The sequence below is a fragment of the Plectropomus leopardus genome, chromosome 18 (genome assembly GCF_026936395.1).
Source record: "Plectropomus leopardus strain MGB_pleo_1.0 chromosome 18, ASM2693639v1, whole genome shotgun sequence".
NCBI lineage: Eukaryota > Metazoa > Chordata > Actinopteri > Perciformes > Serranidae > Plectropomus > Plectropomus leopardus.
The window spans coordinates 22,129,013-22,156,895 of record NC_142193.1 but is presented as its reverse complement, the minus strand read 5'-3'; the positions used below and the strand labels follow the sequence as shown (position 1 = coordinate 22,156,895).

Below are 27,883 nucleotides of genomic sequence, written 5' to 3'. Positions count from 1 at the left end.
GTTTTCTCTCCTGTGATTGGTTGAATTCGGCCATGCCAAAGGTCGCGTATATTTGGCGCTCTTCGTTTAGGACGGGTCTGGCGCGTTTTTGAAAGAGCAAGACACGTCAAGAAACATGTATTTTGAATTCCTGCTCGAAACAGTTTGGACAATATCGGTTTAACGCGTTTCCCTGTGCGTTCATATATCCGTGGGTGACTTTTTGGAAATGTTTGGGGCACTTTGGGGACCTGTGAGGAGCGGAGCTGCTTTGAGAGAAGCGTCTACCGGCGGCTGCTAGCTTGTTGTTTTGCAGTGAAATTTTTATGTCTGGTGGCAACACACACAACTATCCGCCTCACACAATGAACTTTGCTTCTGTTTATTCACAAACACGAAGAAGTGAATAAAAAAAGGCCAGAAGACCGAAGTTACAGCAAGTTCAGTTTTGTCGGTGAGTGTTTCCCTCGACCTTTGTTTTTCTAGTCGCTGTCAGTTTGCATAAAAACTTGGAGCTAATGTTACACGGCGCCATGTCAGGAATATTATTATTTGTCACGTTGCTGTTCGTGAAACCTTTATGAAATTATTGAAATATCCTGCACACATAATCATTTCTATGCTGAATGCTTAACCAGAACTCTTCACTACATGCATAGTATGTATTTATGTTGCTTCACAAAACCCTTTGTGTTGTGCAGAGCTGTTTACAGTAGGTGTAGGGGGGGCGATGCCGAGAGTATTAGTAGTTAATGGGACTGATAACCAATCAATATGCATTTACAATGAAAATAAAAATATTTCTGTCAATACTTACAATTGGTAATGTAACATACTGCAACACAAAACCTTGTTCAAATGCCTTTAGCAAACGTTAAATTACAACTGAAATGCTCAACATCATATACAGCGAGTTCCGAGCAACCTTTTCATTATAAGTTAAGTTTGTTTTTCGCTGCCTATTTTTTTTTCTCCCTACATTAAAAAAAACCAGTCTAAATCTACTAATTTCTGCCATTTCGGCAGTTTTGTGGAATATTTCTTACAATGTTGCTCATTGCTTTATTGCCATATGACAGTATATATGGTATAAGACGAAGAATTATTATTACACTTAAAGGAATGAAAACATAATTTTATGTTTTTCTTTTTTTTTGTTGAACAACACCTTATTACTACACCTAAAACTTCAAACCATTTAAAAAAAAATAAAAATGGAAGTATGTGTAAAAGTCTCAGTTTGAAAATAGCTAAAATATATAAGTGAGATTCTTCTGATTGATTTTTTTTTTCATTACCTTGGGTAAGCAAACATAGAAGGTATGTTGATATTCAATTTTCAGACCAAAGTATAACATGAAACTGGTATACCGCTGCAACCCTAATGCATGGACACAGGCATAACAATAATGCAAAGTAATAAAATATGATTCAGCCTTACATATTATATTTCACATCATACAGACCTGTTTAATTTGAAATTTGCTGCTAAAGATCTTCAGGTTTCTCATCTGAAAGTATATTTACCCTCAGACACCCTGGGGCCTCCTCACACAGACTGTGAAGGACTCTAAAGCCTTTCAAAAATGCTAAACCATCACCATGAATAAATCTGTTATTGATACATGATGACATTCACATACTTTAATATTTAATCTTTATTCCACAACATTTATATTTTAGGTGTGTGTGTGTCTGTATATATATATATGCACACATAGAGCATTGTTTTTTTAACAAAGTGTTAAAACATGAAACCTTATTAAAAACTATAACAATGTTAGATCATAACTTAATACTTTATCTCAAACCTCTGCTCTCCTCTCCATGAGCATAACAGTGTTTCCTTTTGCTTCAGGTTGCTTCACATTATGGCTGGTGTTGTGGCTATGGCATCTGTCATTGAGGACTTTGACACTCAGGTATGTTTACAACACAGATTTAAGCCTTATGCATCACATGCAGTAGCTGTTTCAATGTGTTTTTATTCATTATTAAGCATTTTCATGTTTGATTAAAGGGATACTTTGCCCTTTTTTCATTTAGCTTTGCATCTTAAAATTGTGGGTTGTATATGTGAATGAACTGTAGTAAACCTCCTCTATCTTACCAGCGTCCAGATCTCCCTTATCATTTCTCAGCTTAAAATTTTAGCTGACTCTCGGGCTTTTGCTCGAAACTACAAATTGTACTTATAGACATAATAATATTTCTGCCACTACGATCACAAAGACTATAGAAGTGGATTGAGAGAGACACCCACTCTTTTAAACACACACCAAACTCAGTTTAAATAGTATAACTAGGCAGTGCTGAAAAAATATAAGTCAAGACTCTGTTACTGGGTTGCCTATTTCTTGCCTAAAATATTTTCAGATACACATTTTAGTGCTCTCTTAAGCTATAATATGAGAATTTGGGAACAAGAAGTGACGCCATGCTGTTGTCTGTATTGAAAAAACTGAGGCTAAAAAACTGAGATAAAACTGTTAGATAAGATAACATTTTTGAAAAGAATACGGTCTTTCTACTGCACAGACAGCCCAGCTTTTTTGAAAGACGATCTTTCCAGCAGTGAAATACTTCTCTAACTTTGTCACTCATTTTACAGCCTTGCAAGAAATCTCGCAAAGATGGTGGCAGTCCTGTTGTCAAGACAATCACAAACTATTTCTCACCTGTGCCCAAGCCTGTGGAGAAACCCTTTTCACCTCCTCGCTCCAACAACATCATGGACTACTTTAGCCGGAAGGCTCCATCCTCCAAAGAGAAGACCAGCTCACCTGAACAGTCGAAAGAGAACCATCAGACGTCTCAGCTTTCAGAAAAACACACCGGCCCAGAGGCAGCGGTGAAACAGCCTCCTCAGAGACGGAGTAGAAAGGCCAGCAAAGCTGCAAGAAAACTTGTGGAGGCTGAAGCCGTTAGCTCCACAGAGGAGTCGAGCTGTGTGATTGTAAAGGAACTTGCAGAAGCAAACAGCAGCTGTGGTGTTTTTGGCAGTGATACAGCAGCCCTGATGGCCCAGCTCAGTGCTGAGGAAAAATCAGAGAGGAATGCAACTAAAACTGTCGATGATGATCAGGTTAAAGAAGATGAAGATGGTTCCAAATTTAAGAACAACGTCAAACTTAATCCAGAACTGAACACTATTGAATTATCTCCAATTGTCGCTTCAAAAGATAAAGCAAAACAAGTCAAAGCCGCAGCGCGAAATTCTAGGAAGGCAAAGCATTCAGAATCGGAGGAGAAGGAAAAAGAGAGCTCCTTGTGTGATGTTAGTATGGAGGTCAATGTGGATGAGACCTCTCAGTTAAACAACAGCACGGTAACAATCTCCTTTGAGGATTTTGTGCGGAGTCAGGGCGGAGGTGAAGAGGACATGGAAGACGCACAGGACAAAGAGGATGAAAGTAAAATCACATCAGAGGCAGAAGAAATGGACACTGACCAGTTGGACATCTCAAAAGCTGAAGAAAAAGTTGGAGAGTCACCTTTCCAAGTCTCACCCCGAACTGTCACCATCCAGGCTGAAGTACATGTAGTCTCACCCAAACAGGACAAAACCAACGCAGGGCAAAAGTTGGCCTCCATCTTCAACAGAAGAAAAGGGGCAACGAGCCCTGCAGAGGTGGTATCGTCTCCTCATACAGAGACCACACACCAACCCCCGTCTGCCTCTCTGACTGTCAAGCGTAAATCCAACGTGGTTCTTCAAGAGGAAGATCTAGAGCTGGCCGTGCTGGAGAGTGAATCCACGCCCAAGTGCAGTGAGGCAGAGAGGAAGCAGTTCATGGCCGCCTTCAAACAGCCCAGCCTGGACGGGCCCAAAACCAAACCTGGTAAGAGCCAGGGCAAGAAGCAGCAAGGAGAGAAGGCTTTGGACGATGCAGACAAAGTTGCAGAAGAAGACGCTGCAAATCCAGCCTCTGTTGAGCAGGTCCCTGCAGTCTCTCAGGAAAACAAAGCAGCCAACAAGAAACCAGCAAGAAAAGCCAAAAAGAAACCAATAGAACAAACGGAGGCAGTCACCAGCTCACCCGCCGCTGCTCCTGTGGAAGAAACGGCGGCCACAGTAATCGAGATAGATGATAAAACAAAAGAGCCTCCCATCACTTCAACTCCCTCCGTCCCAGCAGTGAGGAGGTCCAGACGAGAGGCTGTAGTCAGGCAAGCACCTGAGTCCACCCCAACAACTCCAGTCAGGAAAACCAGGAAACACAACCAGTCAAAGGATGCTGCCGCCGCTTTACCCAGTGACAGCCCCGCAAAGGTGTCCACCCCAAAGACGCGAAAGTCCAAGCGTGGCGTCTTTGTAGCAGAGATAGTGTGCCCACCGGACTCAAAAGAAAGTCCAATCAGGTAAGACATATCCATTATGATTTAACTTTTTTTTAATTGTTATTCATTTAACCTTTATTTAAACAGAGAGGGCCATTGAGAGCAAGCTGTCTTTTACAAGGACGCCCTGATAAAATTACATGTAAAACAACAAAAGCACGCCACAGTATACATGGATAAAACGTGAGAAATGAGGTCGATATTAAAGTGCACATTAAATCAAAAACACACAATAGTCACTGCATTGTGTGTTTTTGTGTGTGTACCTGCATCAACAGGTAGTCCCAGAACATCAACACAAAGGATCAGTCGGAGAAAACACGTGCATTCACTGTACCCTGTCAGTCAGCGGGGATTTAAATTGATAAAAAGGGATTTGGGCGCCTAATTTTAAGAGCTTCTGCTGGTTGTTCTACTTGTGTGGGGCCTAATATTTAAAAGCCAATTTCCCGATTACAGTATTAACAGACTGATTTTCAAGGACAAAATAGTCTTGGGACCTAGTACAGCGAGACATTGTTGTATAATATCTGTAATACTATTATAAGGGATGTTCTGACCAAGTTTCTTTTGCCTCGATCCAAGACGAAGGAGTTTATATCAATGTACTTTTTTATCGGAGGCAGTGTCATAGACAGCTGTGGTCTGTGAGGTCTTTAAGTACATTGGAACATGTGCACTGCATTTTAGATTCCTTCCTTTTTAAAAGTGTCTGTCGTCTCCTACAATCGTGTGTCGCTACACTGCCCCACCGATCTCCGGTGGTACTGCTTCATTTCGTCCGCAACCGCAAGCTTTCAGAAAATCTGCAAAAACACGGATTAAATGAATGCAGAGCACAGACAGAAAACTCTATCAGTTTCCAGTATGTATTTAATGTTAAGTATAACTATTAAAATATATATATTGTAAATATAGTATAGTATAAATATTAAATATTATAGTATAGTATGAATATTAAAACCTTCATGAACGTTATGATTAGGATTAGACAGCATTAGTTTTAGCTCTGTGGCAGCTGAGAGTATATGTATGTGTCTTCAGTTTCAATTTTTAATGATGCTTTTGTTTTTTTAATGCTCTAATTCAATGTTTTCTTTTTCGTAAGGATTAAATTTACTAGAGTCCATCAGAATATGTCCATGACAAAGGCTGAAAGTGGCACAAACACTTCTGCGGCTACTAAAGTAAGTTTTTTTTAAACTTTTTCAGCTTGTATCTGTTTTTATTTTTATTTTACTTTTCTATTTAAAGCTTAATTTCCTGTATATTGAGAGCAAAGCTAACTGAAGTCAAATTCCTTGTTTGTGTAAGCGAAAGCTGATGCTGATTCTTATATTTTTCAGACATCAACTGACTCTAAAACAAGGAGGCAGGCAAAGAAGTTGGTGGAGAAAGCCAAAGTGATTCAGCAGAGTAAAAAAACGGCAGAGAAGGAGAAGGGCACCTTAAGGCGTTCGTCACGGACTGAAACCTCCACCAAGAGGAGCTACTGTGAAGATGAGGTACAGCTAAAGGCAAACAAAGCAGATTTCACAGTGTTGATGGGAAAGTTTACACTGCTGTTATTGTGATGGATGTGGATCTTTGTGTTGTATTGAAATTGATCAAATTTGTCAATGAGCTGGCTGTAAACATTGTAGACTCTGAGGGTCTTCTACATTGGCACAACAGCACACTTTCACAACACAAAAATACGGTAAAATCCTAATATATGTAAATTTAGTGTTTTATCTTTTGACATCATGAAATTGTTTTTACTATTTTTAACTTGCACACATACATCTTAGTTATGTAGGGGACTTTGTTTTGCTGTTTAAATGTGGGCGCTCTCGTATATCAGGTTATTCATGTTGCACCTTGATCACAAATTCTTTCTCAAGAGGGAATCATAAGACATCAATGAATACAAGCAGTAAAATACAACTGTCACACATCACAAATACGCAAGCATGAAACTGACTTAAATTCCCTCATAGATATCAGCTCGGACAATTTCAGGTCCTTCTGTGAGTTATTCCAAGAAGAAAGGGCACATTTTGAAAGCTTTTTTTTTTTTTTACCAAGTTCTGTTCAAACCTTAATTAAACTCGACTGATTGATTATTATTTTTGTCATTATATTTTTTCCCCCTCAGGATTCCATCATCTGCCTGGAGGATGAGGAGACTGACGCTCCTCAGAAAGCACCAGCGAAGATTAAAACCCAGAAGCCTTTACGTAGTCTCAATGAAGTTCTGGGAAAAGCCGCACCTGTTGGCAAAGACACTAAGGCTGTCCCAGGTAGTCTTTTTCTCTGTTTGTCATTTTGATGAAGGCTGCACCTGAGTCAGAATTAGGAATTCTTTTTGTTTTCCGTACAAAGTTTTGAAGTTTGAACGGGGCTCTGTGGGACTTAGAGTGTGACAGCAGCATTTATGAAGTGTAGTAAACTAGCTAACAGCGCTAAGGGCCGGTCGTATATATGCAACAACATTTTTACACACTAGGTATCAAACAAAAGCCAGAGATGGCAGCATATTAACTTGCTGTTAGCTATATTTTCACCACTTTTAAGCAGAAGAGCAGTCTCTCTCTCTTCCTCTGTGCCGCACAGCAAAATCTGGAGATCAAAACCAGCCCAGTACACTGCACAGCACACTGACTAGCAAAAAAACAGATTGCTCGACTTGAAGCAATCTCAGTCTACTGATGATTCGAATCTCCGACTTAAAGGGGAAGCTCTAATTTTGTTTTAATCTCATCTAATGATGGTGTGTTTTCTCTCCCACAGGCAAAGGGGCCTCGCTGAGCCAAGAGAAAACTGCTCGGAAGGCGTCTGCGGTGATTTCCATCTTTGACGACAGCAGCCGCGAGGGCTCAGAAAACTCCCAGGACGATGAGCAGTTCAGGGCGCGCAGAGAGTTTTTGAAGAGTGGCCTGCCTGAGTCCTTTAGGAAACAAATGGCCAAAACCGCTGCCACCAAGGAGGCGTACTCTCTCTCCTGTTCCTCCTTTCAACCAGTTACTCACATTAACCAACCTCCGAACGGTAACAAGTGCACTGATCATCTTCCTTTGACACTAACGCGATCACGGATAAATGGATACTAGCACTTTACTTGAGCATTGTTTTTTGCTGATTCTTAATATTTTTACTTCACCACAATTCAGGGGAAAATATTTAACTATTTAATTTACTACATTTTTTTGATATTAATACAAAACATTCTCAACAAATAGATTATGTTGTTTTATTACAGGTGAAGATAAACCTTTTTGTGATCCTGGGGTTAAATTCACAAGCTACCCAGCAGTTTATGAAGAAATTTAAATTAGTCCGTCCTTGACCACCTACAGCATTAATGTAATTCCAACATCAAAGCACTGATAATTATAATTTCATAATATAATATACATTTTTCTGAAGTGAGCTTTTGTGTCCTAGCAAATCTTGGTGCTGGACAGGGGTTAAATAATTAAGTTGTTTTTTTATGTATTATTTTCATTATTATAAAGGACTAGTAAATCCAGAGGGATGGAGACCCAATAAAACTTGTTTTTGTTGTTTATTGACAGATTGTCCTCTTTGGAGTCTACTGTGGCCTGAGTCTTCGTTACTGTGTCATCTGAAAGAGGTTTGGTGTCAAACTGTCAAACCACGTCTGTCTGTTAGTGGCTCCCTTTGTGTGAAGACACGACCCGCCCCGAGAGCCTTTTCTGAACGGGTACGTTGAAATGACTCATGATGAAGGTAACTACATAGTTAGATGTCAAGCAGGATCAGAATCTTAGATTAGTGTAGTTTATATCTGCTACCTGTCTTCCTGTATATTGTATTTAAAAGGCTTATAAAGAAAAACAATACATAAAAACACATTTAAATTCTTATTTCTGTCCAATTTGTTTGTATTTTTGTGCATTTTGTGGTTTGTGGTGAATTAAACCTTCTATAAAAGGCCCAAAACGGATGTGGTGTTTTGAGGATTTTCAGAGCTACACTGGTGATAAACATCAAACAAAATATTTAATAACAATGTTTTTCCTCCTGCAGGGTTCAGGCTGGAGGCCTGAGATCTCTGAAAGTGTTCGTCAGCTTCTAACGGAGGAGGTCGGCACCTCTAACCCTTCCTTTCCTGTTCAGACGTTCATCTCGCGCTTCCTGAAGAGACGCGCTGACCACCAACAGCAGCAGTGCACAGCCTCAGGTCAGTCTGACAGGCAGTTATTACAGGAGAAAACTTGCACTGCAAAGCATCAGGTTGCTTTTAAAGTTTTATTCAGACTGTTATTTACCCTACATTTATCTACTGACATGTTCAAGAAGAATTTTAAGTTATTAAATGTGTCCTCAAAACACAATATTCAGGCAGTATTTTAATTATTTTACCCTTTGAAATCTTGAGCAACATCACTTTTCATGTGCTGCTTTCAGATGCCTTTCACAAGTATTTAAACCTTTGAACACTTAGCTAATTGGTGTGATTTCTTTTAAAAACATGGGGGTAATGGCAATAAGTAATTTGGGGATGAAATATTCCACAAAATGCAAAAAAAATAGTAGATTTAGCTAGAGGAAAATGTCTCATGAAGAAAATTTTTTTAATTGGATTTATTTATTTATTTTAAGTAAAATGTAGATATTTTTTCCAGTCAGCGTTCCTTTACTTTTTTTCCTTTACTAATTCAATTTTTACATTTTACTGAACTTTTCTTTCTTGCTAATTTTTGGGCTGTTTCTTTTGTTGCTCATTGCCTTTTTCCCATGTTTTTGAAAGATGGCAAGCCAACTCGCTCAAATTTTTAGGGGTTAATCTTTACAAACCAGCCAAAAGAGAGACTATAAAAAAATTGAAATGAACAAATTCTTATTCTTAACATCCATTGCATGTTCCTCACTAGAACCAGAGGCTGTAAACAGAGTCACGAGCACCAAACTGCCTGCTGAACCAGTCGGAGGGAAGAGGAAGAGGACGGATGATGAGGGGGAAATGACAGGGAAGGTCGCTAAGAAGCAACGCGCCGACTGTGCAGAGGAGAAACTCCCCGAGCCTGAGCCAATGAAAAGGGGAGGCCGTACGAGACGATCTCGGAGATCAAGGCCAGAGGAGGAGGCGGATGAGAAAGAGAAACCTTCAGTCAAATCTGCTCCCAGCCCGTCTGAAGACGACTGTGTGGTTGTGACTGATGAGCCACTTTTGGGGGAGAATCCTGGAAATAAAGGTGAGGTATCACATTTTTTTAGTCTGAATTATCCAGGTTTTTTTTATAACTGTCTGTAAGCTTTGGAATCAATTAGGGCTCAACGCAACTTTGAATCATGTCAGCTGAATCAGTCGAATGTTAAACATGAATATTCAATGTGAATGGATCCCAAATCTTAACTTCATCTGCTGTTATATAGTAATTTGGCAAATACTTAAATCCTCAAACTCAGTCTTTGGTTTGTCCTGCAGATGTGGTGAAGGAGGACGTGTTATGGACAGACAAATATCAGCCTCAACACTCCAGTGACATCATAGGAAACACTGCCTCAGTGAGACGGCTGCACAGGTGAGAAACTAAAATGTCGAATGTCACTGCACCTGTGTAAAACAGCAGCCACCGTATCTGCTTTACACTGTGACTCTTAAATAGTGTCAGCCCATTTGCACAATATGGGCTTGTTGGGGGTACCGTTGACTTCTTATCAGTAACGTTGGGGTGAATGTTTTTTGTACAGCTGGCTAAAGGAATGGAAACTCCGCACAGATCGAGAAGAGAGAAAAAAACAAAAAGACAAGAAACAAGAGGAAGGCAGCAACGGTGAGAGATTAAAGAAATATTTTTATTTTTCTCAGTAACTCAGCTTGAGGAGTTGTGTTAACTGCATGTTGGCTCTTTGTCTCTAGACTCGGACTGGGAATGCGGGGAAGAGGACCCCCAGGATGACGAGGACACGTTGTGTAATACTGTGCTTATCACAGGACCCACTGGAGTTGGAAAGACTGCTGCAGTCTATGCTTGCGCCCAGGAGCTGGGCTTCAAGGTACAAAAGCTTCATCACTGGGACACGTGTGTAGAAAGTAGCATCTTCATTTCCTAACTTTTCTCTGGTCTTTCAAGGTGTTTGAAGTGAATGCTTCGTCTCAGCGGAGTGGCCGTCTGATTCTTTCCCAGCTGAAGGAAGCCACTCAGTCACACCAGGTGGACAGTCAGGGGGTCAACGCCCACAAACCCACCTACTTCAACAGTTACGGCACAAGCAGCAGCGCTGGCACTCTCAAGCCTGGATCCTCTCCCAGTATGTACAGAGCTAACACTGATAGCACAGTTTCTAATGAGCTGCCGGCTCGTAAGAGGATCTGTTTTATATGTATTTTGTTTGTGGTTGGATTTAAATAAAGCAGGAATATTACATTACAAGTAGAGATGCACTGATTTCAATTTTCTTGCATGTTTGTCGATTTTTTTTTAAAAAGTCTGACCTTTTGATTCGGATTATTTTTCTTTCTTTATTTTTTTCTTTCTTTCTCTGCTATTTTTGACAGCAGTTATATATAATAATAACAATAATAAGACCCTGACTATTCAATAACTTTAACTTTCTTGAGAAGTGCACCAGGGTACAGGACCTTTTCTCACTCTCACTCAAACAAATCTCTAAAAAAAAGTGCTTCAGCTTCTCTAATAACAAACAAAGCATTACAAAGCTGTTTGACAACCTGGGAATAAGAGCGGGTTGCAGCGACTGTGACAATAGTCGGTTATATGATCATCATATAGCACATGCATGTAAATGTAATTTGCACAGAATTGGCAGTATCTGAGAGGCATTGGTTGGTCACTGGTCATGGCCAGTCGAGCTGCTGATGCATCTCTAAATCAAGATGAATCCAAACTAAAATTAATTGCTGATTGCTTCATTTTCCAGGAAAGCTCAACTCTCCTCGTAGAGTCGTGTCCTCTCCAAGGAAACATCCCCAGTCCCCAAGATGTGCAAAAAGAGGAAGCCTGGCCCCAACCTCTTTAGCTAACTTCTTCAAAATGGGCCGACCCACCACCAAGGAGCCACCCAACACTAAGAAGAATGAACAAACTGGTAAATGTTTACGTGCATAAAGGGTTAACCATTAGGGATGTACGATAATCGACACATCATTGGTATCAGCAGATATTGGCTTTAAAATGAAATGTCAAAAATGGCAAACATGCTGATTTCTGCTTATATCGCAAACTGATTTTTTTTAGTTAACATGTACAAACATCAACTCTAAGATGCAGTATTTTTCTTATTTTGCCCAATGAATGAATGCATTGTATATTATGCCTTAATGGTGGCCATCACGATAAGAGTTTGCTTAATATGATGTTAATCCCTCTACAGAAGAGACCTGATGATCACTAAATTGGGTGGGACAAAGTGGATATATCTGTATTGGTTATTGATCATATAAGTCGTTATACTTTGGCATATCGAAAATCAGGAAAAAATATCCAATATTTTGCATCCCTAATAACCATTCAGAGTTTTTTTTTATCAGACTTTGATAGCAAATAATTTGCTTTTTCTTTTCTCTCTTCCTCATCTCTTCATGCAGCTCCTTCCAAGAAAGCCATAAAAGCAAATGAAGGTGCTAGTAAGCAAAAAGACCCTGCAGTCAAATCTACAACCCCTAAAGAGAAGAACAATGAAGAACAGAGCAAGAAGACGGCCACGTCGCTTATCCTGTTTGAAGAAGTGGATGTTATTTTTGAGGAAGACTCTGGGTTTCTAGCTGCCATCAAGACATTTATGACCACTACGAAGAGGCCAGTCATCCTCACTACCAGTGGTGAGTAAAAGGAGAAATGTCAAATGTCTTACAGTTTGGTGTGTTAAACAGATTTGTCTATTCTCTTGTTGAAATTTTGAATTTAAATCTAATCTTAATCATTTTGTAGATCCTGCTTTCAGCACCATGTTTGATGGCAACTTTGAAGAGATCCATTTCAAAACGCCCTCAGTGGTGAGTGAATCATTTCTGCAGTTTCACTCTTAGATCTTACTGACTGAATGGGTTCAATGTGGCTTTGATCTTTTGATGCTAATCATGTGGGAGATCATTTATCAGAAGTCTTTATTTTGTGCATCAGTCAGTGTTTCAGTTGTCTTTGTCCTCTTGGTGCAGCCGGATGTGGGCAGCTTCCTGAGGCTGTTGTGTCTGACAGAGGACGTGAGGACAGACCTGTTGGATGTCAGCTCTCTGCTGAGACTCAATGGATGTGACATCAGGCAGAGTTTACTGCAGCTGCAGTTCTGGACTCGCAGTGCAGGAGGCCGCCACGTAACCAGGCCGCTGACTCTCAGTGGCAAAAGTGGTAAGGAGATGAGAAGTGGTCAACCAGTATTGGTTTTTCAGGGCTGATACCGGTTATTAGTGGTTAATGAGACCGATTACCCATATTTGAAACTGATGTACATTTACCATAAAAATACTCCATACAGTTTATAAAAGGTTGCCATATTTTATAGAAAAAATGTGTCATTCCTTAGTGAATAAGTTATCCCCTCTAGAGGAATACAGCTGTTCACCTCTGAGAGCAACAGACAATGGGAGATTTGTCTTCTATCTCATTGCAATGTCTCATTTTTGGCGATGGCCAGTAGGATGTAATGTGTGTTTTTTAATCTGGATTTTTCAATCTAAGTTGAAACATCAAAGATATGATGGGTTATAGCGTGATTTGTGGTAAGGGTCGACTGACATTGGTTTTTCAGGGCTGATACTGACACTGATAATTAGTGCTTAATGAGACCGATAACCAATATTTTGAATCAATATGCATTTATGATAAAAATTAAAATATTTCTGTTGAAATTTAGAATTTAAGAATATAACAAACTCCAACACAAAACTTAATTTTAAATGTATTTAAACTTTATTTAAAAAGGACATTTTTAATCAAAACTGAAACTTTCTTCATATACAGCAAGTTCTCAGCAATTACTCTTTTCATAAAGTCAAGTGAAAATATTAATAAAAAATGAATAAATAAAAATAGCTTCCTGAGGTGAAAATTCCTCCCATACAGACACTTTTTTTTGCACTTTTTAATCAATTGATTTCATCAGTGATCATTAAAATAAAAAACAAAATTGACAACAAAAACAAATATCAGCCCTGATAATCAGTGTGCTCAGTAATCTGTCGAACCCTACCGTGTTGTACATCCATCTCATCAACTACCACAACACCACTGGTGAGCTTACAATATCACAAGCATCCAGCTGCTTTGCTAGATATATTTTAAATTGTGGAATGAAGTGCAGTTCGCAATCAACACAACATCTGTATTTTTTTTCAAACATCACCTTTTTTAACCTGGATTTTAACTGACTAGTAGGATTTGTCCTAGACAATATTATATTTATTTACTTTTTATTCCCCCCCTCTCTCTCATGTCATTTGTTAAAGCACACTCTGTAATTGTATTCAGAAAAGCGTAATACAATAAAGTTACTATTATAAATTACTTTTACCCTCTTACAGAGACTTGTGATGTGACCGTCCCACCTGCTCTCCCTCACTGTGAAACCGGCTGCACGGAGAGCATGCTGGGCCTGCCGAGGGCTGAACCTGAGAGGGACGTCTGGGAGCTGCTCAGGGTAAACGCCTCATTACACAGCTAAGAGTAAAAACATAGTTTTTTTTTTTAATTCGCAATTGATCAGTTTTGTTGTCAACAGAGTCAGAGTTTGAGGGAGGAGACGTGCTGGGAGCTGCTGGCAAACGGCAAACGACGAGGAGTGGACCTGCTTTATTCCAACATGGAGACTCTCTTACCGCTGCCACTCACACAGTTGACTATCTCTACCCTCAAACTGGATCAGCCTGAGTCTGTATCACAAGAACATCCTTCTGTTAATCCAAAAGAGCTGCCATCCCATGCCAAGTTACTGCACGCGGCAGAGTCGGCGGATTGCTCAGACGACGGCAGTCCAGTTAAAGTGTCCGACAGAATGAGGAAGAACAAGAAGCGTCACTGTCTACCCGACCAGGGTGGACTGGACTCGGACTCAGAAGACAGTTTTCTGTCTCTCTGCAAGCCGCAGGTCGCTCCTCAAGCAAAGGAAGAAGTCAGAGAGATTTTAGTTTCAAAGATGGTGAAGAGGAAACCACTGACTCCAGAGGAGCGAGCGAAAAGTCTCCCAGTCTCCCAGTGTCTGGAATCGATAGCTGACTTTTTAGACAACATGTCATACATGGACTCATCCTTGATTGGTTATTCAGAAGAGAGGGACAGTCACAGACGAAGGGCGTCGGTCGGTGCGGTGGTGAAAGACGGGATGACAGATGAGTCGAGGGTAGAGCCTGACAGAGGGAGCTGGGAGGATGTCTCGGAGATCCCGGCCGCTGTGGAGGCTCTGAGCTTCCACAGGTGCCGTGTTTCGGTAGCGGAGGCCTGGGATAAAGCTCAGCAGCTGAAAGGAGAGCTGCGAAAGGAGGCTGCAGAAGAACTCACCCTCCCTGTGGCCGCTCATCGTGAGAGTTACAGCTTCACTCAGGACGGTCCCTGTCAACCACAGTGAGTCTTACTCCTCTTTCTTTACGCATTAAGTGGGTTTCTTTTAACTCTCAGATTGCGCAAATTGAAATTGAGAATTTAAAACACGCTGAATGGAAACACGTCAGTTTTGACAAAAAACTACCCTTTATCGCTCAAAAGTTTTTATGCTGGCGTGAAGTGGTATATCAGGCGATTTGAAAAAGCCACATTTTTGCCAAACTGCTTTTACATGACATAATGCTGTGGCCATGCACGTGTCGGTAGGAACTGTCTCCCTCGGGCATGATGCAGCAGGCGCTGCAAGAGGTGTTATTGCATCGCATAACTTCAAAAGCTGAGCGGATCATCTAGAAGTTTTGAATCCACAATTCATCTATGAAATCGTGAACTATCGCCTCCCAGAAATCCCTCATAGGTGGCCGCTCCCATGTATAAGGGGCTTGCCTTTCCATTATCACTCCACAACACGCCTAAGTGGCCTTCGACTGGAAATATTGACGGTTGGTGCGGTGGCTGCAATAGAAATAAAACTGCTAATGTTTTGAACGTCCATCGTCATGCTTATGGGAATGTTATCACAAGGGAAGTCACATAACATCACTCAATGGAAATGCTGCCATCTCGCAGATATTGAAAATATCGCTTAAGTTTTGCGCAGTAATGGAAACCTGCCTTGTGTTGTCAACTTTTGTACCATATAAACTTCATGCGCTGTGGCCCGGTCAGGGTGTAATGGGCCAGAGACCGAATGAATACCAACCGTGACCAGATAACCAGTTCAAAGAGAGATAATGTGTATTTATATGTTCCAGGTTGGTCCAGCAGAGGAGAGAAGTGATGGAGAGTCTGATGTCCAGAGGAGTGTTTGGCGCTCTGTGCAACAGACCGTCAGCCGCTCTGGACTACTTGCCGACCCTTCGCACCATCTGCAGATCAGAGCAGCTGAAGGAGCAGGGCAAGGTTAAACGGAGGTGAGCACGCAGGAACAAGAGTTAGTTCAGGGGTGAAAACGTGTTACCTTTCAGGAAAAAATCAGATAATTGACTTGTATGACAAAATGCCAAGCTGGGGGCTGTTAATTAGCCTGATAAAGTTGAGCTGTATAGTGTTGTTCTAATCTTCCGACCACTCAAAGTGCTTTTACACCAAATATCACATTCACCCATAAACACATAGGGCCAGCCGATATGGCTTTAACAGAATATCACAATGTTTTTAGGCTATATCTTCATGAAATTCCTGGAAAAGCTTTGAAATATTAAAAAAAACTTTTCCAGGCCTGGAAAGGTCTTGGAATTAACACAAAGTTTTGAATATACATTGTTTGGGGTATTCTTGAATCCTTTGAAACCTGAGCAAATTGGCTTGAGTTCGATCAAAAACATGGGAAGAGAAATTATTAAAACGTACAAAAAAATTACCTGAAAATTATTTTTAACAACAGGAAGTTAAAAAAAGCCAACAACAACGGGGAAATGATCTGGGAAAAGTGTGTTTTGTAGTAATTTTGTAACATAATTTTGAAAAAAGTAATTATTATATAGTTACCCAAGCACTTTTTTCCCCCAGACAATTTTCCCTATAGTTTTTAAAACGCATTTTCTGAATCTACTGTTTGTTAAACATTTCTCACCAAGTTGCTCATTTCCTTTTTTCCTAAGTTTTTGGAAGAAGCCACATTAACTTGCTCAAAGTTCAAAAGTTTAAATGCTTGTAAAAGGCGTCTAAACGCAGCGCAAAAAAGTGACGTTGCTCCAGCTTTTAAAAAAAAAAAAAAAAATGTTGCACATGAAATATGTTGCATTTAAAATTTAGTGCTGTGCTGCACAAGAAAAGTGATGTTCATCTAGATTTTAAAGGGTTAACCTTTGTCACCTTGTTCCCTGCTGATAAATTTGCACCCGTGTGGTTTTCCTCTCGGCCGGCAGCATCAGGTCTTGGTTTTAAGTGTCTGCAGGATGTGGTAGCGTTTCTCATTACAGGCAGCCGGTACGTACACATGACTGGCTACAAATAAATGTGTAAAAGTAAAAGCTCAACTCTATTTGTGTGCAAGATGCAGTGCAAGCAAACAACTCATACAAATGCAAGTCTGTTTTTGTTTTCTTCCTCCAGGTTCCTGCACTACCTTGATGCGATCCACCTGGGTCTTGAAAAGAGCACTCTGCAGCACCTTGCTGACGACTTTCCCTGAACCACAGAGGAGATCAGACACGTCCACATGATCACTCAGAGGCCGCTTTTAAGGTCCAGAAGTTTTTGGCTGTTAAATTAGAAAAAAGCACACTTTTGCAGGTTATGTTGTGGTAAAAGGATGAATACTTAGGCAACAACGTAAATCAAGTTTTGCCTTTTGCCTCTTTATGATCCTGACCTCAGTATGAAATGAGCTGGGCAGATGTGTGTGTGCGTGTATGTGTGTGTGTGTGCGCACAAAGGACTGTTAAAGTGAAGTGTACACACATTGAAGATGGAAATGACTGAATCACAAAATACAGAAAACGTATTCTCACCTGAAGGCCGAACAGCTAAATCACCTCAAATGCCTGATTCAGCACATCCTCTGGTGCTTTCAAAAAAAATGCACTAAAGATTTCTACTTTACATGGTTTTTGTAATATTAAGCTGTGCTGGAGTGTGTGTGTGGGTTTTTTTTTGTTTTTTTTTGTACAGTAGTGTTTTATACATCAAAGCCTTTGCATCTTGCAAAGTGTTTTTTAAACATGTAGAAATTGCTTTTGAGGAGCAAGTATGTACCATTAATGATTTGTAAGAGATTAACATGTAAAATAGAATTTGTAAAGGCTCTGTAAAGCGTCATTCTCCACACAAAGTACTGTTGATACACTCAGGAGTTTGTTCATAAATGGAGGACAACTTTTGACAGAAAGTTCTGCCATATTTGTCAACCCTATATCCCCTTCATATTCCACAGTTTTGTTTTTTGTTTTTAAAAAACTTTTGTTTTTATCTTTTTTCATCCAGGCTTAAAGGAATACTTAACACCTTAATGATTATTTGTATATCAATTATTACCCTGTGTTGCGTTCTCACGTGCCTCTGCAGTGAACAGGGAATCCAAAGATGAAGAAAATTCTTGATGAATTGAAGTAAAAGGGTGCCTCAATCCTGGGCTTAAACTGTATTAACTATTTATCATTAAATTTTATTTTTTAGCCTCTTTTGCGCTGCACAAAAAAATGCTAGCACCCACTCATATCTCGCTTCGCAGCATTCGCACCGGGTTCAGTTGACTGCATGGTATTAATCACCTCTGGCTACGATCACTATTGATGAAAACACAACACTCGGGTGAAAGTGATAATTTCAGCCCCTTAACTGGTGAGATTCAATGACGCGCTGACACTTAATATTGTCTTTCTCCACCTAAGCAGTGCGAAAATATTGATCGAAAGTTTGAAGGAGAGACTGATAAAGTAAGTGATGTATAAAGAAAAGTAACCACCATTAAGTTTTCACAGACCTCTGTCCATGCTGCTTTCTACTGTTTGCAAGCCCGTCCGTGATGTCAAACGTGTCGCACCTTAAAACACTACCCACACACAAATAGGCATACTTGTCTGCTGCAGAGCTGTGTACACAGCTCTGCTGTGCTGGCAATTGGAAAGAGTTTATAGCCTTTTTTAGCAGGTTTAAAATACCCACGTGTTAATTTTGATGTCAAAGCGGTATTTAAAATATGTCCACAAAATTCTCGAGCTGTAACAGGTAGCGTATCTGGGCAAATGTGTGCCGTTTAAAGCAAAGTTAAGGCACACTACCTGTATACTGTTGCTAAAATGGCCCTGTGTACACCAGTATTTTCTCCATCTTTCTGTTATTCTTGTGGGGACGCTTGTGAGTAAAACAGTGTTCTTCAAAATTTAACGTAACAGGGTGAGTAATTGATACACAAATTATCATTTTAGTGTTTGAGGTATTCCTTTAATATGTAACCATTATTCACAGAGGGGTTTTGTTGTGACCAAATAAAGGTTTATAACAACTAAATAAATAAATAGTCTCACCATGTGTGTGCTTTGAAACCTGGATAATCATCAGTTTTCTTGAGGTGGGTTCAGACTGTCCCAAAAGTTGCAAGGAATGAGTAAAAGGTGACAAGAAAATTACATAAAAAATGTTTTAAATGTAGGTATATAAAAAAAACACAATTACATTAAAAAAGAGAAAATTAAGAAACTATATCATTTTTATTAATAGAATAATTTTAAAGTTATGTTACAGAAAAAAAGTATAAATATATAAAATAATATAGTTTTTTTTAGCACTCTTGGGATTTTTTTTTTCACTTTACATATTTTCAGGTAATTTCTTTAAACTTTCTTTTTCGCTAATTATTGTGCTACATCTTGTTAAGCTGATATTGCCATCTCACCATGTTTTTGCAAGAAATCAAACCAATTTTCAAAGCGGTTTTGACGGGTTCATTTCCAGTTTAAAACATTGCTGGTGTGTTCTGAGTTGACCTCGGTGTGGTTGATGATATTTTTAGGGGTCTTGCAGAACCTGAAATGTTTGCTTTGGCAGCCTGAGGCTTGTAAACACCTTAACACAGCGGCTGGACCGGTTTCAGGTGAGTCTGGCCGCGGAGGCATGAATGAATGCCCAATCAGCGATTGTATTTGGGAGTGCACAGTGCACAGAGCTATAAAGGACAACCCACTGTGACATGAGCTTTGTTTCAGAGGAGGGAGGTCCGTTTCTGCGCTGTGGTGAAACATCCAAAACTTCATCTGTCGCAAGTTCCAGTTTCCATGCAGCTTTTGTAAGTTTCGCCACGTGGGAAACTATGTGACCACCATGTTTGGTTTAGACAGCGGGATTCATTTTAGTTTGAGAGGACACCGAGACTTTGTGGTGAAATGGCAAACCATGAGCGAAACAAGAAGATGTTACTGGAACTGCTGAAGCTGCCGACCAACAGCCGGTGCGCGGACTGCGGAGCGGCCGGTGAGTGTGAAAGTTAGTCCACTGGTGTTTACTGTGACGTTAATGATGATAAACCACGTTCACAGGCTCAATTTGAACTTTAAAGCGCATTTCAAATTTATTTTATAGGAAACTGTTGTATTGTATGTGTTAGTGGTTCACACCCTAAAAATAATTAGTTCCCCTCTTGAACTGATTTATATTTTTAAAAGGTTAACACTGCAATTTAAAAGTTTTGTCATTGTTGTCATTTGTAAAGTTAATGATTTGTCATAAAAACAAGGCAAAATGACCAAGTGGGGAAAAGCCCCAAATTCATTGTTGTGGTAGTTTGGAGTATGGTACTTATCAACACTCAGGCCGATGTTTGGCATTTTGCCAATTATCTGTATCACATTTTATTTTAACATTTTAATTATGTTGCAGAATTATTCTTACTCTTCAAGAACTTTTTAAGGTTGTCTTCTGGTTGTTGTTTTTTTAATAACTTTTTTTTGGAGGGGGATAATTCAGGTTTATTTTCTTGTGCTTTTTCTGGCCTTTTTATCTGAATTTTAAAAAAATATTTGATCCATTTGCTGCAATGGCATTTGGAAAGTGTAGAACTGCACAATTAAATCATTTTATTCCCATTCAAGTTGGCAGAAGGCTTAACCAGATGTCAGATGCTCAGCTGGCGGAAATCTCAGCTGTGCTTGCTTTTTGGGCTCTACAATGTGGAGGGATCTGAGTAACTTCATACAGCGTAAATCAAGCTTTTTTTTTTTTTAGTTTAATGTGCCATTAAGCAACTTTTATTGGTATGTCCCGGTTTTAAACGCTGTTTACATGTCCCTTTTTACATCCATGGACCCACTCAGTAGATATGAACGGCACATTAAGAAATATGATGTAATGCACACAAATGTTTTTCAAATGAAGTGGTTTCTGATGAAAGTCATGCTGTGCATTTGGGTGTTGGTGGACACAATGTTTAAATGCTATAGACACCAAAAAAACTATAGAAATATTTTGAAATTTTAATTCAATCAAAAACCGGAAAGCATGATCATTTAACAGAATATCTGCCCATTTTTAAAATAAAACATTTTAAAGCAATTTATTAGTAGGGATGTCTTAATAGTCTATGCAATTGTTGTGTCTAAGAGGACACACATGACACTTAACACTGTAATATTCCAGCATGGGAATAGTTTATGGGACATGGGGGGCTCTTCTGCACACCTCAGATCCAGAGTGGGCATCCTACAAGCTGGGTGTGTTTGTGTGTCTGACCTGCTCCGGCATCCATCGCAGCCTGTCCAGCCGCGTCAAATCCATAAAGCTGGACTTCTGGGAGGATGAGCTGGTGGAGGTATAGTCCCCACTTTTCTCATTATTGCTGCAATAACCTATTAGTTCTTCAGGTGAATTTGCTTTGTCCAATGTGTAATGTTCACATATATTTTTTTTGGTTGGGACCTGAGAAGTTCATGAAATCCAGTGGCAATTCCAGCGCCCAAGATCTGTATGAGAAAGCTGTTCCACCGTTCTACTATCGACCCCAGGAAAATGACTGTATGTAAGTAAATTTCCAGGATGATGACATCCTTCAGATAACTGTGCCAACTGCTGACGGTGCAATGCCACAATAAATAGAGAGAAGTGCAACTACTGACTATAAAAACAAATGCATTTCTGCTCAGACACCTTTCACAAGTATTTAGATTTTTAAACCCTAAAGCAAATTGGTTTGATTTCTTCCAAAAACCTGGTAAAAAAAAAAAAAAGGCAATAAACAATCGGGCTAGAAATGTGCTATAAATCTGTAGATTTAAAAAAAATATTAATAAAGAATTTCTAGAGAACACCACTTCTAATTCAAATTATTTCACAGAATCATTGTACTTTTTAAAAAACATTTTCAGGCAATTCTTTCCATCTGTTTTCATTTGTTTTTGTTTTTGGCTAATTTTCAGGTAATTTTTCTTTTGTTTTTCTTTATTATTATTATCATTATTAATGATAATAATAATTTAGATTTAGTTTTTTTCTTCAAATTTCTAGCTATGTTTTGGGTCAGGTCTTCTTTAGTTGCTAACCTATTTGGCCTTTTTCCAATAATATCTGTATTTTTCTCCTTAAACTGCAGGGTGTTAAGAGAGCAGTGGATTCGGGCTAAATATGAAAGGATGGAATTCACTGGAGAACTCAAGTATCCACCACTTCCATACACCACAGGTGATATTTTCCACATTTTCCAACACACGTCAACTGTACAGCGTGAATCTGTGTCAGTCTGTCGGTGTAAAGCTAATGTGGTTCCTCACAAACATTCAGACTATTCAAGAAAAACCTGTTCTTTGCACAACAAAACAGCACGGAAGTGAAAGTTGAAAGCCTGCTGCTCTTTGTAAAAATGTTACGTCACTTTTTCATGTTTAGTAAGACGTGCTCATTGAAACACCTGTTTTTTTATTTGTTTTTTTGTTTGTGTTGATAACAGGTTTCTATGAAGGGATGCTGTGGAAGAAAGGGAAAGAGAATACGCAGTTTCTGAAGAGGAAGTTTGTTCTGTCAGAAAGAGAATTCACTCTGAGTTACTACAACAAGGAAGATGTGAGTTCCCTGCAGCTTTAAAACGGTTCAAACGTCGCTGTGAATGGCATAAATTAAACCGTTTAAATTCCTTAATGCTACAAGATGTGGAGTTAATATTATTCTTATTTATGTGTGTAATCCAAAAGCATATGTAGTGATTTGATTAGATGTCTTCCCTGCTTACAGGGACAGTTCACCCTAAAATGAAAAACTACATTTTTTTCCCCTTATACCAATAGAGCTATTTATAAATCTAGATTTTTCTGTTTATTTTTCTGAGATATCGGCTGTAGAGATGTCTGCCTTCTCTCCAATATAATGGAACTAAATGGCACTCCCATCCATAAAAATATTATTGTTCTTAAAAACTATATTTATGAATCTTCTAATTCTATATTTAAAATTATGTTACAGAAAAAACAACAGTATTTTTTTTTTTTTCTCTTAAGATCATTTTCTTATTTATTTTTATTTTTTACTTTTCCTTTTAGTTGCTTGTTTTCTTTTTCATACCTGTATTTTCTGTAACTTTTGGAGTTTTTTTTTTTTTTTTTTTTAAATTTTTGGGGCCTTTTCATGTTAAGTTGCCCATTGCCTTCTCTCCAAATTAAAAAAAATCAAGGCAATTTGCTCAGGCTTTGACACACCACTCATAGTGCCATGCTGCAATCATGGTTTAAATAAATGTACTGCATTCATGCTTATCAAACCACGTTGTTGTTTCCTTTCTACAAACTCTGAAGTGCACATCTTTATGTCTATATGTTTGTGATCCAGGAGTCCAAAGGTCCGAAAGCCGTAATCGCCATCAAAGACCTAAACGCCACCTTTCAACCGCAGAAGATTGGTCATCCTCATGGGCTGCAGATCACCTACCAGGAGAACGATCACACCAGAAACCTCTATGTTTATCACGAGAGTCCTGAGGTGGGACTTCATGATCATCTGAAGTATAAATAATAGCAAACCAGCAAGTCTTTTGTGCCGCTCATTGTCATACAGTAGGGCTGTGGAGAAGCTCAGGGTTTCTTCTTCTACTCTAGGAAATAGTCACATGGTACAACGTCATTCGTGCTGCACGCTATGCGTACCTGAGGACGGCATACCCAACTGGAAGCGATGAAGAAGTAGGTGTCAGACATCCTCAAAACCAACAAACTGACAAAGTGTTTCCTGCATGATAGAGCACACTAAATACTCAGAGGTCCAGTGTGTAACATTTAGGGGGAAATATACATTTGCAGAAGTGGAATATAATATTGATAAATGAAAATAGGAGTTGTTGTCTTTTTGTTACCTCAGGATGATTCATGTACGATTTCATACCGAGCGGGTCCTTGTCCATGGAGTCCACCATATTGTTTCTACAGTAGCTCAGAGTGGACAAATCAAACACTGGTTCCACATTGGGCCATTTACGTTTTCACATCGGCCACTGTGGTTCTACATGCTTGACACACAAGTTTCAGTTGGTTGCAATCTGCAGCCTCACCACTACATGACACTAACAGTGTTCATACGTAGAGTATGTTTACATGGACATGAATAACTTGTTTATGATCAGCATTTAAGCATTTAAACAGCATATTCCATTTATAAGAAACCTGAATATACTAGCTGGAGTACTAAGAACATAAAACTGCTTCTTTTTACTTTTTTGTTTTAAAAAACTAAAACTTGTGTACTTTTATGCCTCTTTGTCAGCTGATACCAAAGATAACAAGAAACTACCTCAAAGAGGGATACATGGAAAAGACCGGGCCTTTGGTGAGTTGCTAAATAAGAAAAAGTTAAACATTTACAGACTCTTTTATGATTTATTTGTACATTTATTTTGTCAGCACTCAACCTCTGCTTAATGTGCGTATGCATTAACCCTTTGAAACCTGGATTGACATCAGTTTTCTTTTACTGTTTTCAGTATTTAAACCTTCGAACATTGAGCAAATTGGTCTGATTTCTTTCAGAAACAAAAAGAGGAAATTGGTCCTACAAATTGTAAGAAATGAGTAGATTTAGAAAATTATTATTATTTTTAAAGTAGGAAATTATTTGCAAATCACTACATTTATAATTATCATAACTGTACACATACATTCTGTTTTTCAGCATAATTATTTAATTTGTTAGCATTTTTTTAAGGTCATTCTCTTTTTTTAAAAAACTTTTTTAAAAAACTTAATTTTCTTGTACTTTTTAAAAATAATTTCTTGCTTATCTCTGGGTCATTTCTTCTTAAGTTGCTCACAACTTTTTTGAGAGAAATCAAGACAGTTTGCCTAGGTTTCAAAAGGGTTTTGAAAGATTTTCAGGGTTTGCAGCAGAGTCAGAGATATTTATGACAGTACCTTTGAGTGTTTCAGTTCCTCCTACATAGTCACACACACACACACACACACACACACACACACACACACACACACACAAACAAAACACTTGAATGACATTTTTTGTAAGAATCGATTGTATGATAGAAAATGTTCAAATTTAAGCTGTAATTTTGCATGTGAAGCATTAAATATGTTATTTTCATATATGTATTTATTTAATCATTTATTTTTAACAGCAAACGGAGCCGTTCAAAAAAAGGTGGTTTATTTTGGACTCTCAAAACAGGAAGTTATTTTACTTCAAAGGCCAGCTGGTGAGGACTTCTCACTCTAACTCAGTGCTTTGCTGTAATGATGTTTGTCCAGCACTTTAACCATCGTTATGTTTGAACGTGTGTGTTTTCATTAATGTGGATGCAGGACGCCGAGGAGTTAGGGGTCATTTTCATCGGCACAGAGAAAAAAGGTTACTCAGTGAGGGAGTGTGTCCCAAAACATGCTCGGGGAAACAAGTGGAAGTGTGGAGTCATGGTGGAGACGCCTGAGAGACAGTTTGTCTTCATGTGCGAGCAGCAGAGGGAGCAGAGAGAGTGGCTGGACGCCCTCAGACAGGTCCTCTCCAGGCCCATGGCACCGCAGGATTACACCAGTAAGCTCAGCTAGAAAGTACTGCCGACATGTCAACACTGTACTGTGCTTTTTAATATTCACACATACAACATATTCCCCGTTCCTGCCGTGTGAAAGCTTCCAAGTTGATGCATTTTTTTGGTCTGCCTAATAATAATAATAATAATAAACTATATTTTTATAGCACTTTTCATATACGAAATGCAGCCCAACATGCTTTAGAACAAAGAAATTACATGCATCAAACGCTTCACATGAAAAGACATTGAAGACATGAAGACATAATAAAACCAGGATGTAAAATAAAGTATGAGATTATTGTACAGGGGTTGATTGAAATTCACAACACATAAAACCTTTTTATTTCCACATTATATCCTTTTGGCCATCCAGAGCAGCCACCACAGAATCATTAAAGGAGAACTTCACCCCTCAAATTATCATCTGATATCAGTCACTCACCCTGTGTTGCATTGAATTTGTAAAGAAAACTTTGTTTTTCTTGCGTAGCATGAAAAATCCAAAATCTGAGAAAATGCCAGCTGATTTCAACCCTCTAACACCTGGATCAACATCAGCTGTCTTAAGACGCCCTTTACTGGCGTTTAAACCTCTGAAACCGGAGAAAATTGGTTTGATTTCTTTCAAAAACACAGAAAAAAACATAGTGAGTAACTTGGCAAGAAAGGTCCCACAAACTGCAACAGAAAAACAAAAACAAACAAATAAACAGAAAAAAGTAAAAAGTGACAAAGAAATTATCAGACAATTAGCTTGGGGGTAGTAGATATTATCAAAAATCAGGGGAAAATCTTCAGAAAACTATAGTTATTACTGTTTTGATTACATATTTAAAATAATGTTTCAGAAAAAAATATTATATTTTTTTATTATATATATATATTTTTTTTTTTCATTTTTTTCTTTTACTTATTTTCATTTAATTTTCTTGTGACTTTTTACGTATTTCTTTTGAGCCATTTCTTAAGTTGCTCATCGCCCTCTTCCCATGTTATTTATATATATATATATATATATATATATATATATATATATATATATATATATATAAAAATAAAGCCAATTTGCTGTGGTATAACCCCACTCTAATTCTCTTGTGGCTCTTTCCAGTAGAAGCCAACATCAAATATAAAAGATGAACTCCAGAGAGGTCTGTCAACAGGATGATGGTGAGGAAACCACAGCTGAAAACACAAGTGACTGAACTACTGCAGCACAGCAGATGAACAGTGACCTGCTGTCGCTGCACTGACTGCTCACCTTTTGCTCGCAGCGCTGAATCTCGACTCTGGCTGTGCTCTCTGCCACAATGTAAATTAAACACCTCCATCCACTCACTTTAACTGACACTGGATCTGATGCTCGATCCTACTAGACTTAATGCTGTATCATGATGTAAAACCCACTTTTTTTAACCAATAAAAATATTCTTTTGTTACAGGATTTAAACTGTTAGATTGTGACAGAAGAAAGGACATACTTAACAGCCACTGCAGTCAACATGCTATTTTTTAAAAATTATGTTTCAGTTTTTGTTATATATTTTCCAATAAGCATACAATTTAAAATTTCATTCAAAAATAAATGACTTTTTTTAAAGAAACATTTGTGTTTGGTTTAAAATCATACATATATGTGTGTGTGTGTGTGTGTGTGTGTGTGTATTTATAAACAGCATTTTTAAAATGCTGTCTATGATTTAAATTTTTTTAGCACATATGACTTCAGTAGCACTTTTATTACAAACAGAACATTAGAAATCTATGATGGATGTGTTCATTATCCTTAAAATAAGTTTGAGCTGCCCATTGAAGGTTGGGATTGCAACTTATATTGATGCATAGTAACTTTTGAACTTTTTTTCTTTTGGAATGAAAAAGATAATATTTTTAAAAATATAAAATATTTATTTTCTATATAAGATTATGTATTTTTAATTTAATTTATTTTTTTTATACTTCACGTCAAGTGTGCTTAGCATTTCATCGACAGGACACACAAAATCAGTTTTAAAAAACAACAACAAAACAAACCAATACATGAATTACATAATAAACAAAAATAATAATGATATTATTATTAAAATAATAATATTAATAATCATAATAATAATAGATAAATAAATAAATGCAGTTCATAAATTAGAGCTATAGGCAAAAACAATCACATGTTGACAGTGGACAATTATTGAGTAAGAACTTAGAATAATTAAAATAATATATATACGTGTGTGTGTGTGTGTGTATATATATATATATGTGTGTGTGTGTGTGTGTGTATATATATATATATATGTATGTATGTATGTATGTGTATATACATATATATGTGTGTGTGTGTGTGTGTGTGTATAGGCACACACAATCACATGTTGACAGTGGACAATTATTGAGTAAGAACTTAAAATAGTTAAAATTATATATATATATATATATATATATATATATATATATATATATATATATGTGTGTGTATGTGTGTGTGTGTGTGTGTGTGTGTAGATATATATATATACCGCACCCTGCACCCCCCTGCTCTGATAAA

At 38.3% G+C, this 27,883-nt stretch overlaps 2 protein-coding genes across 4 annotated transcripts; both read left to right on the top strand.

The window, feature by feature from the left end:
- Positions 1–35: 35 nt before the first annotated feature.
- On the top strand, positions 36–18,847 carry atad5a (ATPase family AAA domain containing 5a). Its single transcript, XM_042505476.2, has 22 exons — positions 36–433; positions 1,838–1,901; positions 2,591–4,341; positions 5,429–5,507; positions 5,667–5,825; positions 6,458–6,602; positions 7,093–7,350; positions 7,878–8,026; positions 8,353–8,506; positions 9,201–9,521; positions 9,755–9,851; positions 10,021–10,103; positions 10,190–10,326; positions 10,404–10,581; positions 11,212–11,379; positions 11,879–12,112; positions 12,222–12,286; positions 12,449–12,638; positions 13,811–13,926; positions 14,008–14,846; positions 15,641–15,799; positions 16,944–18,847. The coding sequence occupies exons 2-22, from the start codon at positions 1,851–1,853 to the stop codon at positions 17,020–17,022; spliced, it is 5,412 nt and encodes a 1,803-aa protein (XP_042361410.2). The 5' UTR covers positions 36–433; positions 1,838–1,850; the 3' UTR covers positions 17,023–18,847.
- Positions 18,848–19,512: 665 nt separating this feature from the next.
- Positions 19,513–26,938, top strand: adap2 (ArfGAP with dual PH domains 2). Of its 3 annotated transcripts, none has more exons than XM_042505697.2 (11): positions 19,513–19,799; positions 21,008–21,132; positions 21,248–21,339; positions 21,910–21,998; positions 22,264–22,376; positions 23,136–23,285; positions 23,402–23,485; positions 24,063–24,125; positions 24,925–25,002; positions 25,109–25,337; positions 26,453–26,938. In XM_042505697.2, exons 1-11 carry the CDS (start codon positions 19,712–19,714, stop codon positions 26,476–26,478), a joined length of 1,137 nt encoding a protein of 378 aa, XP_042361631.2. In that variant the 5' UTR covers positions 19,513–19,711; the 3' UTR covers positions 26,479–26,938. The 3 variants fall into 3 exon arrangements, with proteins under 3 accessions (XP_042361631.2, XP_042361630.2, XP_042361632.2); XM_042505696.2 differs by having other exon boundaries at positions 19,514–19,799; positions 26,450–26,938; XM_042505698.2 differs by having other exon boundaries at positions 19,514–19,799; positions 20,961–21,132; positions 26,450–26,938.
- The last annotated feature ends 945 nt before the right edge of the window (positions 26,939–27,883 follow it).